Genomic DNA, 21142 nt, shown 5'->3' with positions numbered 1-21142 from the left:
AGAACTCGTCGGTCTCTTGTAGCAATGAGTGTCGAACTAATTTTCCCTTCCTAATCCTCAATTGACTGTGAGGACCTGGCCGGCATCGTTATCGGTCTTGAATCAATGAAACTCCAAAGCATGTACAGTGAGAACAGTTTTCTAATCCCAAGATGAGAATTCAATTGATGAGCTACGCATATTTGTTGTTTCTCGTCCAGTCACGACTAGCAACTACGATGTGTACAGTCAATCAAGCTACTAACATGAGCTAAGCATAGATTATGTTCAACATTGCGATGTTTGATATCCAAATCGCAATGATTTGTGACTTTTGGAATTTGATACTTTCGGGTGTTAATCCAAAAGACTTAGAACAGAACTGTCAGGAAGGCCAATTTAACAAAAAAATATTAATTTCAATTTTAATCCTAATCTTTACTTAATGAACAGAACAAAAACTAGAAAATGTGATAAATTTTTGCTTAGAAATAATGTTGACGGCTTTGGATATTTCCATAAGGACCTTTTTCACCAAAATCATAACTGAATAGGGAAATTCTGCTTGTCTTGCTAAAATCTGAAGTTTGATATCAATATTATCAGTATGGAATGAATAGATTGAATTGGCCTCTTCGGGACGACAGCTGTTTCAGGTGACCCTAAATACCTTTGACGACTAAGGTAGTGAAAATAAATTTAGCTGCATCTCATGGCCGCAGCAACGTCGAAGTGGAGCGAGGTTTCTCTACGTCAGGAAGAATAATGAGCGATGACAGAGCGTCAATGACGGAGAGAACATAAAATTCGTTTTTGATTGCTGAATCCGCCCCTTTGCGATCCTCATCTTGTTCCCATCACCATCTCAAAAAACCTATTGAGAAATCCTAGCACAGGCCTTGCTAGATGGTGTTTCGACCGTGCGTAAAGAATAGGCTTCGCAAAAATGAGCTGCGGACCAAGTGGAGAAACAAAAGCCGCTTAACTACAATGTTTCTTTAGAAACAAAGTACCCTAGCAGCACAATTCGATTTGGTTGCAGCAACTTAAATGTGACCGAATTTGGTTATAGATGAGTCACATAAACTTCTGTACAAGATGTGCGCTGCTCGAGTGACACTTTTTGATATAATAAAGAATATGAGTTGCTCTTTCAAGTGCCGTGTAAACATATTTTTTTTGTTTGCCCAAGTCGGAGATATAACATTTTGAGAAAACGTAATTTTGACAGAAAAACGATTATAATTTTTAATCGACAGAAGATATTGAGCATATCTATACATCAAAAGCTGCAATTTTTGAGCTCTAAAAGTAAACCGAAGACGACTTTTCCGTAACATCAATAACAAAAAAGTAGATGAAACATTCTGTTTTTTAGGGATACCCTATTCCAAGTAGGTAAAATAGATCTAAATCAGCAAACCAAAAAGCTATAGACAAAGCTTTTAAGCAATAAATATTGGAATAAGCTGCCCTACAACTCTGTAGAACATTACATGAGAGTAATCCATAAAAAAAATATGTCATGGGCCACCATATTCTTTGATAGCATGACGATCAACTTTGTAAAATAACATAAAAATATAATTTTGGCGTAAAACGCATCTTTTCGCTTAAAACTGTATCCTGGACCACAGTGCACTGGGCCGCAGTACTCATTTTTGTGCAGTGGCGATAACGTAATCAATGAGATACAACCGAGGTGCGATTATTGCTAGTTGAAAAAAGTTGGATAAGATATTGAAAAATAGTACTGAATTTTAGAAATTGATTTTCTATCACTATTTGATCACTCTCACTATTATTTATCGAAAAATCCGCTACCAGCCCTGTCTGTGTTTTTAAGAACCTCATTTTGAGTTAGTTTCTAATTTTTTATGGTAGGTTTTTATTGCAGTTCCAAAATTTATTTGATTCAGGACGTTTGTCTGTTGTGTGTATTTTTTCACATAAATTCTCGCTTAACTTTTCAAAAGGACATAAGTAACATTTTTTTCATGAATTAATTTGAATAGCGCAATCAACAGAAAAACATGAAAGCTTTCGATTGCAGTACTCAAATTAATTCATGAAAAAAATGTTACTTAGGTCCTTTTGAAAAGTTAAGCGAGAATTTCGTCTAACGATTTTTTCCTGTGATTATGATTCTAGTTCCGGTAGAAAATTGGATGCGCAACCAGGGTTAGCAGAAATCGCTCTCAATAGATAATATAAATATGAAGAAAAATATAAATATAAAATAGAATAAAAGATAATAGATAATAGAAAGGCAAAAACTGACCCGAATCTTAACAAGCCATGATAACAAATTTATCAACAATGTATACAAGTGCCGCAGCCCCCATACAGACGTGGTGATTTTCGCTTTGTTCTCGCTTATTTAGTGTTGGGGACCGCACAGCTGTCACGAACAAGTTGATATGCATCATCAGAACCAGTGCTCCCCGCGTTTTAAAAGTTTTTTTTTTTTTTTAATTATCATGGGGTATAGTCTCCCGAATCAGTTCTTCATTATGACAGCTTGCGAAAAAAGTCTTCCACGGTATGCTACATATCGTATATGTATACAGAGATGAGAAGTGAGAGACTTTTTCATTATCTTTTGGATCCAATCTCTTTGCGCAACCGTTTTTTGGACTGAATTGTTGAATTTGTATGAAAATGATACATTGAAGTAAATATGGCAATAGGTTCTGCAAACGCCCGAGATGCTGCTACGAGATTTTAAAAAATAACCATTGGTTCAATTTATATAATTCCGCAGTAGTCACTTCATTTGTTTTTTGTTTGACTTGGCATGCTGCGATGACTACTCCAATTACCAGGTTTGTTTCAGTATTTCGAAGATTTGAAGAATTACGGAAGAACTTTTCGGTATCCACAAGATGTAAAATTTTAAAAAGATCCGCAATAATTTTTGTTTACAATGTTCTGAAAACTCTGATCTGAATATGCCTACATTATGTGGAAGATTTTGATTTGAAAAATGTATTGAAGGTAACCACTTTCCTTCGATGGGAATCGAACCCACGGCCCTCGGCCACGCAAGACTGGTGCATTTAAGCAACAAAGCTACGATGGACCCTCGTCGGCCTTCGCAACTTAGTGGGTACTGAATGAGCCCGAGATCTCCAAATCGGACGCATAGTCGAAGCACTCAAAATCTATTTCCCAAACCACATTGCCTAACAGCTACACACATGCTTCATCAGCAAATGCACTGATGAAGTAGAGGTTGTGTGTGCTACACGCAACACTTTTTACGGCACTTTTTTATACGTCACTTCGAAGGCACTCTTAGAAACGCAAAGAACTAAGTAGCTGTTTTGCATCTTCAACAAGTGCATCTGCTTTGCCGTTGTGCTGCATTACAAATACGAAGGGTCAAAATCTTAAATGGTGCATACATGCAACCTGAAGAGATTTGGACAGCAAATCCCAAAACGGTAGTTGATTATATCAATGCCATCTCACCTGACTGGGGGAGGACGCGTCAAGATGCCTAGTTGGTTATCATTAATTATTGATTTTCCAGCTGATTTGATGCGACATATTAAATAGGGGTTAACCACAAAAGTTCAATTAGTTGACGCAGTGGTTTCTCGCCTCAACAAAAAAAAAGTGTTCTATTCCAGATCATCCAAAAATTTCTTAGAGTCTACACGCACAACAAAAACCTTATGATCTACACACACAACCAAAGGGCTGATATCTCTTTTAAAAACTGATTCGTGTCCTATTTGATACATAAATCCAAATTGGATATGTCTTCAATAACCGTTCAGTTTCAGGTCATCCCTGGAGTATAGGCCTCAAGATCTACACGCGTAACCAAATGGCTGTTATCTCTTTTCAAAAATGGTTCTTGTCTTATTCGATCTAGTGAACCAAATTGAATACGCCTTCAATAGCTGTTGCTTTCCAGTTCATCTAAGAATCCCCTGGAGTTTACAAACGTAACCGAGGAGTGATATCTTTTTTTGAAAAGGTGCTCTATTTGATCCAGGAAACCAAATTGGATTCGCCTTCAAGAACTGTTTCGTTTCAGTTGATCCCAGAATTCCCAGGAGTATAGGCCTTGAGGTCTACATGCGTAACAAAAGGAATGATATCTTTTTTTAAATGGATCTTTCTCTATTTGATTCTTAAAATTTTATTGGATTCGTCTTCAATAACTGTTCCGTTTCAGGTCATCCAATAATTCCCTGGAGTATGGGCCTTAAAGTCTACACGCGTAACCAAAGGGCGGTTATCTCCTTTTGATTTTTTATATCTTTATTAAACAGATTTTCAGCCCACGCCTGGCTCTTAATTTTTGAAAATGGTTCATGTTCATTTGATCTAGTAAGCCAAATTATATATGCCTTTAATAGCTGTTCCTCTCCAGTTCATCCCAATATTCCCTGCAGTATAGGCCTTATCGTCTGTACGCGTAACCAAGGGTTGATATTTTTTTGATGGTCATTGCCCTATTTGATCCAGGAAATCAATTTCTCCTGTAATAACTGTTCCGTTTCAAGTCATCTGAGAATTCACTGGAATATAGGCCTTGAAGTCTACACGCGGAACCAAAGGGCTGTTATCTATTTTTTCAATGGTCCATGCCCTATTTGAACCAATAACTGTAATGTTTCAGGTCGTCCAAGAATTTCCTGGAGAATAGTAATGGACTCCTTAACGACAAAAATTTACTTCAGTCGTTCCGCTAGAGCGAGCCTCTTGACAAATTGTAGTGCTGCACCAGATGATAAGCAAAAGGTACCAGCATCGTGTTTCGTACATAAAACTAGCCAAAACAATCATTTTTACCAATAAACAAAGCATTTTAAAATTATGTAGCTAGCATGCATATTATGGCCACCCCCGGGTCCATAATACGCAACGTCGAGTTTGTTTATATACGTATTTGATTTACATTTTCCATTCCCACATGTTCCTTGTGCCTATAATAGACCCCCCTTTTGTGTGCTAGTAATGGACCCTTTAGCATATTTACATTTACATATTAGTTAATATAACTAAATTTCTGTTTCCCTGTCCATAACAAATGCATGGAGCTGCTGTCCTGTTACATGAAGCAACTTCATCCGACGGAAGTTTGCAGAAAATAGTCGATTCCAGCGTTTAATTTGGGATTTTGTTCAGGGGGTCCATTATACGCACGGGGTTTACTACTAGAACTCACTCCCTATGTCTTTTCGAAAATGGCCGTTGCCCTATTTGATCTATTAAACCAAAGTCCATACGCTTTCAATAGCTGTTCCTTTCCAGATGATTCAAGAATTCCCTGGAGTATAGAACTTGAGGTCTACACGCGTTACTAGATGGCTTATTTATTTTTAAATGGTTCTTGCTCTATTTGATTAATGAAATCAAGTTAGATAGGCCTTCAATAACCTTGCATTTCAAGTCATCAATTAATTCAGTACGGTATAGGCCTTGAAATCCACTCACGTAGCCAAAGGTTTGTTACCTCTTTTTGAAAATAGTTTATGCACTGTTTGATCTATCAAACCAAATTAAATACATCTTCAAAAGCTATTCCCCTCCAGGTACTCCAAGAATTACAGGTAAATAAATGTATAGGTCTCAGATCTACACGCGTAACTGAAGGTCTGTGTTTTTTAATTGGTTAAGACCTACAATTTAATCCTTGGAATGCTTGGATGGCCTGAAATGGATCATGTATTCAATTCATATTCAATTTGGTTCAAAAATATATCCTTCATTACGCGTTCTGACCTAAGGGCCTGAACTCCAATTCTTTGAATTCATGGATGGTCTATAATGGAATATGCATTCAAGTCATATCAAAATTGGTTCTAATGATCACAAAGAGCATGTTGAATTTCTGGAAGGAGCAAATAGATCTTTCGTTACGCGTATTGACCTTAAGACCTGTACCTACTCCAGCTCTTGAAAATCTTGGATGGCCTGAAATGGAACACATGTTGAAGGCATGTCTAATTTGATTAAAGAATTACTAGGAATATTGATGTTTGGAAGCGTGGGGAGCATGTACCATATCAAAAATTCCTATAGATGTTAGTTTATGTGTGGAGGCCTGAAAGCCTGAATTCCTGGGAACTCTTGGTAGACCTAGCACTTGTGGTAATAACATATCTAACTTGGGTCTTTGTTTTGCTATGATTTTGTATCGTATTTAAAATTGTCCAAAGATCAATCAATTAAGTGGGAAAATAGTAGTTTAGGCAAAAAAAATCTTTTTACGTCTCCCAAAAAGTGACGTAAAAAGAGTGTATTTGCCAGTTAGTCGTCAAGATCAGATCCGATCGCATTGCACAAGCAAGAGCACGCAACTCGAGTTCAGTTCAATCAAAGTTAATTGCCTATTTTTCGGGTATTGGACAATCCTCTGCTTAGTTGGTTGAAAGCACCAGTCTAGTCTAGCACCAGTGGTCGTGGGTTCGAGTCCAATCAAAGGAAAGTGGTTACCTCCAATAAGTTTTTCAAATCACGATCTTCCACAAAGTGGACATATTCATATCTGAGTTTTCAGAATATTGTATATTCCTACATGTTCCTTGTGCCTATAATGGACCCCCCTTTGTGTGCTAGTAATGGACCCTTTAGCATATTTACATTTACATATAAGTTAATATAAATAATTTTCTGTTTCCCTGTCCATAACAAATGCATGGAACTGCTGTCCTGTTACGTGAAGCAACTTCACCCGACGGAAGTTTGCAGAAAATAGTCGATTCCAGCGTTTAATTTGGGATTTTGTTCAGGGGGTCCATTATACGCACGGAGTCCACTACTAGAATTCAAGAACCTTGCATTTCAAGTCATCAAGTAATTCAGTGCGGTATAGGGAGTGAGTGCTATTATTATTATTTATTCAGACTAAGTGGCCTGTGCGGTATGTAAGAGTCTTCTCCATTCGGCTCGGTCCATGGCAACACGTCGCCAGCCACGCAGTCTACGGAGGGTCCGCAAGTCATCTTCCACCTGATCGATCCACCTTGCCCGCTGCGCACCTCGCTTTCTTGTGCCCGTCGGATCGTTGTCGAGAACCATTTTCACCGGGTTATTGTCCGACATTCTGGCTACGTGCCCGGCCCACCGCAGTCGTCCGATTTTCGCGGTGTGAACGATGGATGGTTCTCCCAACAGCTGATGCAACTCGTGGTTCATTCGCCTCCTCCATGTACCGTCCGCCATCTGCACCCCGCCATAGATGGTACGCAGCACTTTCCTTTCGAAAACTCCGAGTGCGCGTTGGTCCTCCACGAGCATCGTCCAGGTCTCGTGTCCGTAGAGGACTACCGGTCTAATGAGCGTTTTGTAGATGGTCAGTTTGGTACGGCGGCGAACTCTATTCGATCGAAGCGTCTTGCGGAGTCCAAAGTATGCACGATTTCCAGCCACTATACGCCTCCGAATTTCTCTGCTGGTATCATTTTCGGCAGTCACCAGTGAGCCCAAGTACTCAAATTCTTCTACCACCTCGATTTCATCACCACCGATGCCAACTCGCGGCGGGTGGCTCACATTGTCTTCTCTTGAACCTCTTCCTATCATGTACTTCGTCTTCGACGTGTTGATGACTAGTCCGATCTGCTTGGCTTCCCTCTTCAGTCTGATGTAGGCTTCCTCCATCTTCTCAAAGTTACGTGCCATAATATCTATGTCGTCGGCGAAGCCAAATAGCTGGACGGACTTATTGAAAATTGTGCCACTCGTGTTAATCCCTGCTCTTCGTATTACCCCTTCCAAAGCGATGTTGAATAGCAGACACGAAAGACCATCACCTTGCCGTAACCCTCTGCGGGTTTCGAAGGGACTCGAGAATGCCCCTGAAACTCGAACTACGCACATCACCCGATCCATCGTCGCTTTGATCAACCGTGTCAGTTTATCCGGAAATCCGTTTTCGTGCATTAGCTGCCATAGCTGGTCCCGATCGATTGTATCATATGCGGCTTTGAAGTCGATGAATAGATGATGTGTGGGCACGTTGTATTCGCGGCACTTCTGCAGTACTTGGCGAATGGCGAACACCTGGTCCGTGGTGGAGCGTTCGCCCATAAAACCCGCCTGGTACTGCCCCACGAACTCCCTTGCAATTGGTGCTAGTCGACGGCATAAAATTTGGGAGAGTACCTTGTAGGCGGCGTTCAGCAATGTGATTGCGCGGTAGTTGCTACAATCCAGCTTATCGCCCTTTTTGTAGATGGGACACACGACACCTTCCATCCACTCCTGCGGCAAAACTTGCTCCTCCCAAATCTTAGTAATGACCCAGTGCAGCGCTCTAGCCAGTGCCTCACCACCGTGTTTAAATAGCTCTCCTGGTAGAGTGCCTGGAGTGAGTGCTAGTAATGGACCCCTTAAGGATGAAAATTTACTTCAATCGCTTCGCTAGAGTCAGACTCATGACATAATGCCATTCTGTAGCACCAGATGATAAGTAACAGTTATCAGCAATGCGTTTCGTACATAAAACATTCATTTTTACTACTAAAAGTATTTTAAAATAATGTAGCCAGATTGCCTATTATGGCCACCCCCGGGACCATAATACGCAACATACGCGACAGTTTGTTTACATACGTATTATATTCCCCCCATTTGATTTTCATGCTCCATTTCCGCATGTTTCTGTTGCCTATTATGAACCCCCCTTGTATGCTAGTATTTACTTTTACAAATTAGTTAATATAACTTAATTTTAGTATCCCAAGCCAAAACAAATGCATGGAACAACTACCCTGATTTGCAAAGTAACTTTATCCAATGGAAATTTGCAGGAAATCATTGATTCCAGCGTTAACTTTTGGTTTTTGTTCAGGGGGTCCATTATACGCACGGGGTCCATTACTAGCACTCACTCCCTAGGCCTTGAAATCCACTCACGTAGCCAAAGGTTCGTTACCTCTTTTTGAAAATAGTTTATGCCCTGTTTGATCTATCAAACCAAAGCTATTCCCCTCCAGGTACTTAATCCGTTCGCCTGGAATTGCCTTCAATAAGAACTTCAAATAGATTTTTCGTTACGCGTATTGACTTTAAGGCCTGCAATTTAATTCTTGAAATGCTTGGATGGCCTGGAATGGATCATGTATTCAATTCATATTCAATTTGGTTCAAAAATAGATCCTTCGTTACGCGTTCTGGCCTAAAGGCCTGAACTCCAATTCTTCGAATTCATTGATGGTCTATAATGGAACATGCATTCAAGTCATATCCAAATTGGTTCTAATTTTCACAAAGAGCACGTTGCATGTTTCGTTCAGATACAATTTTTATGAGCGGTACTATAATAAATCTCTCACATCTGCAATACCATGGGGACCGAAATCCGTACAGCACTGAAATCCGTCCACCTCAAGAGATATCAATAAATTGAAGGGGATTTAAAGTAATTATTTACAAATAATTTATCTTATCCTGTTCATATACTTGACAGTAAGCCTTCAGGCTTACTAGTAGGCTTTGGAGTTAAAACAACATAAATTGAAAACAAATCAACACCCACCAAACGCGGACTTTCTGAAGCCATTTTGAAGCATGACGAACATGATTGCATTTAAAGTAAGTGTGTTTTAATTGCAAATTGCGATTAATAAAGCAAGCTAAGCGGAATACAAATCGCTTCGTAACGCTTCCTAAGGTACACATTTAACTATTTACAGTGGTACTTTAGTCAATCAGTTTGCTTCAATTTAAATTTCAAGGTTAAAAAATAGCTGTACGGATTTTGATCCTTTGGTTCGAAATCCGTCCACGGTGGAGGAGGTTCAGGTTCAGGAGGTGTTTAAATCATTATTTTATCATATTTTTCGTAATTTCTAATGTGTAAATGCGCAACATGTTAAAAGTAGAGGTCTTCGTGCTCCTGTGTCAGCCTTTACCACATACTGAGATGCTTAAGTGTACGGATTTTTTTTCTCTTTATTAGAGAGACTTGCAGCCCTAGGCTGGCTCGTCTCTACAAGTGTACGGATATCGGTATGAGGTCTTCCTTCTACAATTTTCTTCACTGTGAATTTGAATATGTGAAATTTACTTACTGGTTGCTTAGATTGCATCGCTTACCAAGATTCTTATTTTCCCCTCCCCTACAAAGAATATACCTTCCCGTAACATCCGAAGAGATGAAAACGATTCGTCGGTCTCAAAAACAACAAATGTTACAAAAATCCTGTTTATAGAAATCTCAAGTCTAAATAATTCCTGAGTTTTTTTTTTCGCAAAGTAACGATTCTAGGCAAGTTCCATGCAAGCTATACCATCAACTCTACTGTTCTAAGACTGTAACTTCTATGCGCCCCGTTAGATTGCCTTTATCGCACACAGTTTAGTGATGATGAAATAGTTTCATCTATTGCGACAGGGTCACGATCTATCTTTGACAATATCATAATCTGAAACATGCTTGAACTAGCGCTTTCAGCTATTGTTTGCTTTCGGGAAGCTCCACGAATAACCATCATGTCGAGATATCTATTAGCAGGATAATCTTTCCAGGAAGAGGAAAGACTGACAACAGGAAGGTGGAGTAATTCCGCGATGTCTTTCTACTATGAAATACTACAGAATCGATGTTGGTTATTCAGCATGTTTCCTGTTTTCAGTTATTCCTTTTTACTAGCTTATAAATAGTTAATCATTGTTCAATTCAACATTTTTTAAAGTTTCTTCGCTGCAATCTTTCAAAATCAATTATACGGATTTTATTATATTTCGACCAGACCAATTTAAAGATTTAATAATACAGGGGTGATACCTTGAATCAGCATTGAATAGGCCGACAAAGACCGGACTATATACCACAAGCTCTTATCTTCATATCTCGGATATATTGACCTTGACATGGAAGAATCTCATTTGTCTATCTCACGCATCTTGACCGGTGGTGCGGTGGTAGCTTCCACAGAAAATCGAACATCATCCGAAATAGTATATCAAGACAAGGCGGGCTCCGCTCTATCATATGGCGAGTCCAGCAGAGCGAATCGAAACATTATTGCAAAAGCAACGAAATTTGCCGCGTCGGACCGATCAATATGAGCATATTATTAATAGATTTTTATTGTCATTGTGACCTTTGAATTAGGATCGGTCGGTGGCATCGCATTCGCTTTGCGATACACATTCAGATAGATATCGATGGAACTACGTCTCCCATCCAAAGGTACCTCGGTGGCGCTCGAATTCAGATTCAGGTTGGAACATAATGTGAACATTTATTATTATTGCTTGGATTATGATTGGATCTAATCGTAGCGGTCGATGCCGTCGCGACTTGCCGACGAAATGCATATGATTAACCCTTCGATGACCCTTAATTGTGTTTTCTCTAATAATTTTTCGTTTTTGTCTGTAAGTTGGTAAGCTTGGCATAATTTAATTCAAAGATTGGGATTTTTTTTTTACTTTGTGTTTCTCAATAATTTTATGCCTGTCGTTGCATCTGTTATGGAAGTCAAGAATAATCTTCAAACGAAAAAAGTTTCAAATGGGTATCAAACATTTCAACATGAGAAATTGTTTTTGAGGCGCCCATCGACGCTTTGATTAATTTTTTTTTCGAAAAAGCATTCATATGGATGATTATCACGATACAGGAAAGCAAATATGTTTATGATCAATGGAGGGTTAATTCAACTGCACAATGTGATGTGCAACGCGCGCGCGCGCACGATCAAAGTTGATGATGGCGCTGGCAATGATGCTGCCGACAACGTTCGCTGTTCGTAGCTTTTGCGGAAGGTTCCGCGCGTTGTTGGTTTGTTCGGTTGATAAATCTCCAATTCATAAATGCGGCGACGACGACGACGACGTGCGCGATGTATTGAATTAAATCATATTTTATCGCCCATTAGCTCCTTGTTTGTTTATACTTCCTCCATTTAAACGGTTTGTAAGCAATTCTGCTACGAGTGTAGGGTTTGATGAGGACCGGTACCTGCTGTCATAAGGGAGTACGAAAATTATAGAGTGGGTTTTTCGACGAATTGTCGTTACAAATCACAATTGTAGCTATTGTTATGATGAACGTTTATTTACAAACTAATTTAAAACGCATTTACTCTATGTTTAGTTCCCGTTTTTGACGGCAATTATTGAAATGCCTACATTAACGAATTTTACGACCTGTGAGTTGCCATTCAGGGAATCTCCTCAAAATGATCATCTACGATCCGAATTCAAAGTTATTCGTTCTATTCCGATAAACCTACTTTTTTTCAAATTGGATATTGGGATGGTATTCTTTGGGATAGAATTTTTCAATTTTTTCTCTCTTCATATTCATCAATAAAATTAACGCAAACTAGAATAGTGCTGCTCCAAACAGTTTTATACAGTTGAGAAAAATCTGGTTGTCCTATCGTGACTACACAAATGTGTGGTTTACCCATGGCGATCTTACCATCGTTGTCTTCAATGCTTCAATTCCTTCGTATTAGTTGTTTTGAAGCAACCTGAATTTATTTGCATTTCTTCAATTGAATCTAAGTAGATTTAAACCAAATATGTTTATACAATCTCTTGTTGGAATTTGAAATTTACAACTTGATGTTATTTCCGTCATGAAGTACAATCAATTTACACCTCCAGCCACCCGGTCGAATCACATCCAAGCCACGTTCATTCATTTGTCCATTGTCCCATTTCAAGTTCATGTCCGAAGCAAAGAAAAGGTGGGCTGAAAAACTCACCTGCTCGATCTTATCTGCTTACTGGTTGTTCTCCCCTCGTTAGCGCCATTTCATAATGATCGCATTTAAGATACGGACGCCTCTTGCCCAGAGGTCCATAAATTCCAATTCTAGTCGCGCCGTTGTCGTTCGCAGTCCTTTGCGGAAGTGACATTTTCCCAGTTGTGCACATTAATTTTAATGCCCATTTCTGATGTGTTCAGTAATCCGTTTCTGTTTGTTTTGAACCGTCGGTATCGCGTCTTATTATGCGGGCTGTCGAGCTCGCTGAACTGATTTATTTCCATCAAGTCAGACACCATTGTAGACGTGGTATGAGGGGGCGATGCTGAGGCACGATTCTTGAATTCATTTATTTCTCCCGTCACGGTGGACTCCACCAGCTCACCGATAAATGTTCCATTATTCCGGAATGTTGATTGTCCCATTCTCCGCAGTTGACCACACCCGGGTAAAGTTGAAAGACGTGGACAACAGCCAACCCGGCGCCGAGTACATCAACGCCAACTACATCCGCCAGCCGACGGAGGCCGAGCAGAACGAAATGAACTCGTCGTCGGAGAACCTGGCCCAGCAGGGCCATCAGAACAACAACTCGACCTCCAACAACAGCTCCCCCATCACCTACGCCAGCATCAATCAGCCACCGACCAAGAACTGTCAAAGCTGCCAACTGCTGAACAAACCCTGCTGCCAGTGCTCGATGAAGGCCAATGAGGTAGGTCCTTTCGAACAAACCGCATTCCCACTGACCACCACAATCCTCTCCCCTTTCAGTTCAAACACAAACGGAATGATTCGCTAACGTACGGCCGGCTCCAAGCGCAATCCCAGCCCAAGTGCGGCAGCGGTGCCAGCGGGCTGCTCCACCAGCTGCGGGACGAAAAAGATCTCTTCAAAACGTACATCGCGACGCAGGGCTGCCTCGGCAACACGATACAGGACTTCTGGAACATGATCTGGCAGGAGAACTCCCGGGTGATAGTGATGACTACCAAAGAAATCGAACGGGGCAAGAAGAAGTGCGAAAAGTACTGGCCCGATCCGACGCAAACGAAGGAATGGGGCTCCTCGAAGGTGACCTGCCTGAGCGAGACCAGCACGGCCGACTACACGCTGCGGGAGTTTCTGCTGTCGTGGCGGGGGCAGGACGAGCGCAAGATCTTCCAGTACCACTTCCAGGTGTGGCCCGATCACGGGGTGCCGTCCGATCCGGGATGCGTGCTGAACTTTCTGCAGGACGTGAACGCGCGGCAGGAGCAGCTGCAGCTGGAAGGCTTGCAACCGGTATGTGAAGCAATGAGAAATTAGAAAAAAAGACATGAATAGTAAATAAAAGTTTTTTTTTGTGCCTTTAGGGTCCAATTTGTGTGCACTGTTCAGCGGGGATCGGTCGAACGGGAACGTTTATTGTGATCGATATGATCTTGGACCAGATCGATAGGGAAGGTAAGTCATACACTTTTGATCATATTTGATCATATCCATATTCAAATTTAGTCCAAACCCAACACAAATCAAAATTCTATTCAAATCCTTTCCAAATACAATTCAAATCCTATACAAATCTAATCCAAATTCAATCCAAATCCATTCCAAATCCAACCCATATCTAATCCAGGTCCAATCCTTGTTCAATCCCAATCCAATACAAATGCATTCCAAATCCAATCCAATTCCAATCCAAATCCAATCCAAATCCAATCAAAATCCAATCCAAATGCAATCCTTATGCAATCCTAATTCAATTCAAATCCAATCCAAATCAAATCCAAATCCAATTCCCATTCAAATCCAATCCAATTCAAATCCAATCCAAGTCCAATCCAAATCAAATCCAAATCCAATCCAAATCCAATATAAATCCAATCAAAATCTAATCCAAATCCAATTCAAATCCAATCCAAATCCAAATCCAATCCAAATCCAATCCAAATCCAAATCCAATCCAAATCCAATCCAAATCCAAATCCAATCCAAATCCAATCCAAATCCAATCTAAATCCAAACAAAATCTAATCCAAATCCAATCCAATCCAATCAAAGTCCAAGTCCAAATCCAATCCAAATCCAATCCAATCCAAATCCAACCCAAATGCAATTCAAATCCAATCCAAATCCAATCCAAATCCATTCTAAATCTAATCCAAATCCAATCTAAATCCAATCCAACCCAAATCTAATCCAAATCAAATCCAAATCTAATCCAAATCCAATCCAAATCCAATCCAAATCCAATCCAAATCCAATCCAAATCCAATCCAAATCCAAACCAAATCCAATCCAAATCCAATCCAAATCCAATCCATATCCAATCCAAATCGAATCCAAACCAATCCAAACCAATCCAAACCAATCCAAATCCAATCCAAATCCAACCCAAACAATCCAAATCCAATCCAAATCCAATCCAAATCCAATCCATATCCAATCCAAATCCAATCCAAATCCAATCCAAATCAAATCCAAATCCAATCCAAATGCAATCCAAATCCAATCCAAATCCAATCCAAATCCAATCTAATTCAAATCTGATCCAAACCCAATCCAATCCAAATCCAATCCAAACCCAATCCAAATCTTATCCAAATCCAATCCAAATCCATTCCAAATTCAATTAAAATCCAATAAAACCCAAATCCTATCCGGATCCAATCCAAATACAATCCAAATCCATTCCAAATCAAATCCAAATCCAATCCAATAAAAATCCTATCCGAATCCAACCTAAATCCAATCCAAATCCAATCCTAATTCAATTCAAATCAAATCCAAATCCATTCTAATCTAAATCCAATCCAAACACAATTCAAATCCATTCCAAATCCAATTTAATTCTAACTCCAAATCCAATCCTAATCCGATCAAAATCCAATTCAAATATTATCAAAATCCAATCCAAATCCATTCCAAATTCAATCCAAATTCAAACGAAATTTTTATTCAATCCAATTCCTATCCGTATCCAATCCAAATCCAATCCAAATCCAATACAAATCCAATCCAAATCCAATCCAAATAAAATCCTAATCCAATCCAAATCCAATCCAATCCAATCCAAATCCAATCCAACCAACCAACCAAACCAACCAAACCAATCCAAACCAACCAAACCAATCCAAACCAATCCAAACCAATCCAACCAATCCAAACCAACCAAACCAATCCAAACCAATCCAAACCAATCCAAACCAATCCAAACCAATCCAAACCAATCCAAACCAATCCAAACCAATCCAACCAAACCAACCAATCCAAACCAATCCAAACCAATCCAACCAATCCAAACCAATCCAAACCAATCCAAACCAATCCAAACCAATCCAAACCAATCCAAACCAATCCAAACCAATCCAAACCAATCCAAACCAATCCAAACCAATCCAAACCAATCCAAACCAATCCAACCAATCCAAACCAATCCAAACCAATCCAAACCAATCCAAACCAATCCAAACCAACCAAACCAATCCAAACCAATCCAAACCAATCCAAACCAATCCAAACCAATCCAAACCAATCCAAACCAACCAAACCAATCCAAACCAATCCAAACCAATCCAAACCAACCAAACCAATCCAAACCAATCCAAACCAATCCAAACCAATCCAAACCAATCCAAACCAATCCAAACCAATCCAAACCAATCCAAACCAATCCAAACCAATCCAAACCAACCAAACCAATCCAAACCAATCCAAACCAATCCAAACCAATCCAAACCAATCCAAACCAACCAACCAACCAAACCAACCAAACCAATCCAAACCAATCCAAACCAATCCAAACCAATCCAAACCAATCCAAACCAACCAACCAACCAATCCAAACCAACCAAACCAATCCAAACCAATCCAAACCAACCAAACCAACCAAACCAATCCAAACCAATCCAAACCAATCCAAACCAATCCAAACCAATCCAAATCCAACCAAACCAACCAAACCAATCCAAACCAATCCAAACCAACCAAACCAATCCAAACCAATCCAAACCAATCCAAACCAATCCCAAACCAATCCAAACCAATCCAAACCAACCAAACCAATCCAAACCAATCCAAACCAATCCAAACCAATCCAAACCAATCCAAACCAACCAAACCAACCAAACCAATCCAAACCAACCAAACCAATCCAAACCAATCCAAACCAATCCAAACCAATCCAAACCAATCCAAACCAACCAAACCAATCCAAACCAATCCAAACCAATCCAAACCAATCCAAACCAACCAAACCAACCAAACCAATCCAAACCAATCCAAACCAATCCAAACCAATCCAAACCAATCCAAACCAACCAAACCAATCCAAACCAATCCAACCAATCCAAACCAATCCAAACCAATCCAAACCAATCCAAACCAATCCAAACCAACCAAACCAATCCAAACCAATCCAAACCAATCCAAACCAATCCAAACCAATCCAAACCAATCCAAACCAATCCAAACCAATCCAAACCAACCAAACCAATCCAAACCAACCAAACCAAACCAAACCAATCCAAACCAATCCAAACCAATCCAAACCAATCCAAACCAATCCAAACCAACCAAACCAATCCAAATCCAATCCAAACCAATCCAAACCAATCCAAACCAACCAAACCAATCCAAACCAATCCAAACCAATCCAAACCAATCCAAACCAATCCAAACCAATCCAACCAATCCAAACCAATCCAAACCAATCCAAACCAATCCAAACCAATCCAAACCAACCAAACCAATCCAAATCCAACCAACCAAACCAATCCAAACCAATCCAAACCAATCCAAACCAATCCAAACCAATCCAAACCAATCCAACCAATCCAAACCAACCAATCCAATCCAAACCAATCCAAACCAATCCAAACCCAATCAAACCAATCCAAACCAATCCAAACCCATCCAAACCAATCCAATCCAAATGCAACCAAACCAATCCAAACCCAACAAAACCAAACCAAATCCAATCCAAACCCAATCCAAACCAATCCAAACCAATCCAAATCAAACCAAACCAATCCAAACCAATCCAAACCAATCCAAACCAATCCAAACCAATCCAAATCCAGTTCAAACCAATCCAAACCAATCCAAACCAATCCCAACCAATCCAAACCAATCCAAACCTTCCAGATCCAATCCAAACTAACCAAACCAAACCAATCCAAACCAATCAAACCAATCAAACCAATCCAAACCAATCCAAACCAATCCAAACCAATCCAAACCAATCCAAACCAACCAATCCAAACCAATCCAAACCAATCCAAACCAATCCAAACCAATCCAAACCAATCCAAACCAATCCAAACCAATCCAAACCAACCAAACCAATCCAAACCAACCAAACCAATCCAAACCAATCCAATCCAAACCAATCCAAACCAATCCAAACCAATCCCAATCCGATCCAAACCAACCAAACCAATCCAAACCAATCCAAACCAACCAAACCAATCCAAACCAATCCAAACCAATCCAAACCAATCCAAACCAATCCAAACCAATCCAAACCAATCCAAACCAACCAAACCAATCCAAACCAATCCAAACCAATCCAAACCAATCCAAACCAATCCAAACCAACCAAACCAATCCTAATCCAATCCAACCCAATCCAAACCAATCCAAACCAATCCAAACCAATCCAAACCAATCCAAACCAATCCAAACCAATCCAATCCAAACCAACCCAAATGCAATCCAAACCAATCCAAACCAATCCAAACCAATCCAAACCAATCCAATCCAAACGCAATCCAAACCAATCCAAACCCAATCAAACCAATCCAAACCAATCCAAATCCCATCCAAACCAATCCAATCCAAACGCAATCCAAACCAATCCAAACCCAACAAAAATCCAAACCAAACCAATCCAAACCCAATCCAAACCAATCCAAACCAATCCAAACCAACCAAACCAATCCAAACCAATCCAAACCAATCCAAACCAATCCAAACCAATCCAAACCAACCAAACCAATCCAAACCAACCAAACCAATCCCAACCAATCCAAATCCAATCCAAATCCAATCCAGATCCAATCCAAATCAACCAAACCAATCCAAACCAACCAAACCAATCCAAACCAATCCAAACCAATCCAAACCAATCCAAACCAATCCAAACCAATCCAAACCAATCCAACCAATCCAATCCAAACCAATCCAAACCAATCCAAACCAATCCAAACCAATCCAAACCAATCCAAACCAATCCAAACCAATCCAAACCAATCCAAACCAATCCAAACCAATCCAAACCAATCCAATCCAAACCAATCCAAACCAACCAAACCAATCCAATCCGATCCAAACCAATCCAAACCAACCAAACCAATCCAAACCAATCCAAACCAATCCAAACCAATCCAAACCAATCCAAACCAATCCAAACCAATCCAAACCAATCCAAACCAATCCAAACCAATCCAAACCAATCCAAACCAATCCAAACCAATCCAAACCAATCCAAACCAATCCAATCCAATCCAACCAATCCAAACCAATCCAAACCAATCCAAACCAATCCAAACCAATCCAAACCAATCCAAACCAATCCAATCCAAATGCAACCAAACCAATCCAAACCCAATCAAAACCAATCCAAACCAATCCAAACCCATCCAAACCAATCCAATCCAAACGCAACCAAACCAATCCTAACCCAACAAAACCAAACCAAACCAATCCAAACCCAATCCAAACCAATCCAAACCAATCCAAATCAAACCAAACCAATCCAAACCAATCCAAACCAATCCAAACCAATCCAAACCAATCCAAACCAGTCCAAACCAATCCAAACCAATCCAAACCAATCCCAACCAATCCAAACCTAATCCAAATCCTTCCAGATCCAATCCAAACTAATCCAAACCAAACCAATCCAAACCAATCAAATCCAACCAACCAATCCAAACCAATCCAAACCAATCCAAACCAATCCAAACCAATCCAAACCAATCCAAACCAATCCAAACCAATCCAAACCAATCCAAACCAATCCAAACCAATCCAAACCAATCCAAACCAATCCAAACCAATCCAAACCAATCCAAACCAATCCAAACACAACCAAACCAATCCAAACCAATCCAAACCAATCCAAACCAATCCAAACCAATCCAAACCAATCCAATCCAAACCAATCCAAACCAATCCAAACCAATCCCAATCCAAACCAATCCAATCCAAACCAATCCAAACCAGTCCAAACCAATCCAAACCAATCCAAACCAATCCCAACCAATCCAAACCAATCCAAAAACCCAGATCCAATCCAAACCAATCCAAACCAAACCAATCCAAACCAATCCAAACCAATCCAAACCAATCCAAACCAAACCAAACCAATCAAAACCCAATCCAAACCAATTCAAACCAATCCAAACCAATCCAAACCAATCCAAACCAATCCAAACCAACCAAACCAATCCAAACCAATCCAAACCAATCCAAACCAATCCAAACCAACCAAACCAATCCAAACCAATCCAAACCAATCCAAACCAATCCAAACCAATCCAAACCAATCCAAACCAACCAAACCAATCCAAACCAATCCAAACCAACCAAACCAATCCAAACCAATCCAAACCAATCCAAACCAATCCAAACCAACCAAACCAATCCAAACCAACCAAACCAATCCAAACCAATCCAAACCAATCCAAACCAATCCAAACCAACCAAACCAATCCAAACCAATCCAAACCAACCAAACCAATCCAAATCAAACCAAACCATTCCACATCCAATCCAAACCAATCCAAACCAATCCAATCCAAACCAACCAAACCAATCCAAACCAATCCAAACCAATCCAAACCAACCAAACCAATCCAAACCAATCCAAACCAATCCAAACCAACCAAACCAATCCAAACCAACCAAACCAATCCAAACCAACCAAACCAATCCAAACCAATCCAAACCAATCCAAACCAATCCAAACCAATCCAATCCAAACCAACCAATCCAAACCAATCCAATCCAAACCAATCCAAACCAAACCCAAACCAATCCAAACCAACCAATCCAATCCAAACCAAACCAATCCAAACTCAATCAAACCAATCCAAACCAATCCAAACCAATCCAAACCAATCCAAACCAACCAAACCAATCCAAACCAACCAAACCAATCCAAACCAATCCAAACCAATCCAAACCAATCCAAACCAATCCAAACCAATCCAAACCAATCCAAACCAATCCAAACCAACCAAACCAATCCAAACCAATCCAAATCCAATCCAAATCCAATCCAAATCCAATCCAAATCCAATCCAAATCCAATCCAAATCCAATCCAAATCCAATCCAAATCCAATCCAAATCCAATCCAAATCCAATCAAAATCTAATCCAAATCCAATCCAAATCCAATCCAAATCCAACCTCAATCCAAATCCAATCCAAATCCAGTTCAAATCCAATCCAAATCCAATCCAAATCCAATCCCAATCCAATC

At 40.0% G+C, this 21142-nt stretch overlaps 1 protein-coding gene and 1 pseudogene across 1 annotated transcript in view; both read left to right on the top strand.

Annotated features, from left to right (window-relative positions):
- Positions 1-21142, top strand: part of LOC134221556 (tyrosine-protein phosphatase corkscrew-like) — a 102652-nt gene that overhangs the window by 55315 nt on the left and 26195 nt on the right. The window contains 3 exon segments of the mRNA XM_062700749.1: positions 13106-13386; positions 13446-13955; positions 14027-14117. Of these exon segments, the coding sequence (XP_062556733.1) occupies positions 13106-13386; positions 13446-13955; positions 14027-14117 (882 nt within the window).
- Positions 1637-1760, top strand: LOC134228213 (U4 spliceosomal RNA; annotated as a pseudogene).

The sequence above is a fragment of the Armigeres subalbatus genome, chromosome 3 (genome assembly GCF_024139115.2).
Source record: "Armigeres subalbatus isolate Guangzhou_Male chromosome 3, GZ_Asu_2, whole genome shotgun sequence".
NCBI lineage: Eukaryota > Metazoa > Arthropoda > Insecta > Diptera > Culicidae > Armigeres > Armigeres subalbatus.
This window is presented reverse-complemented; position numbering and strand designations above follow the sequence as displayed.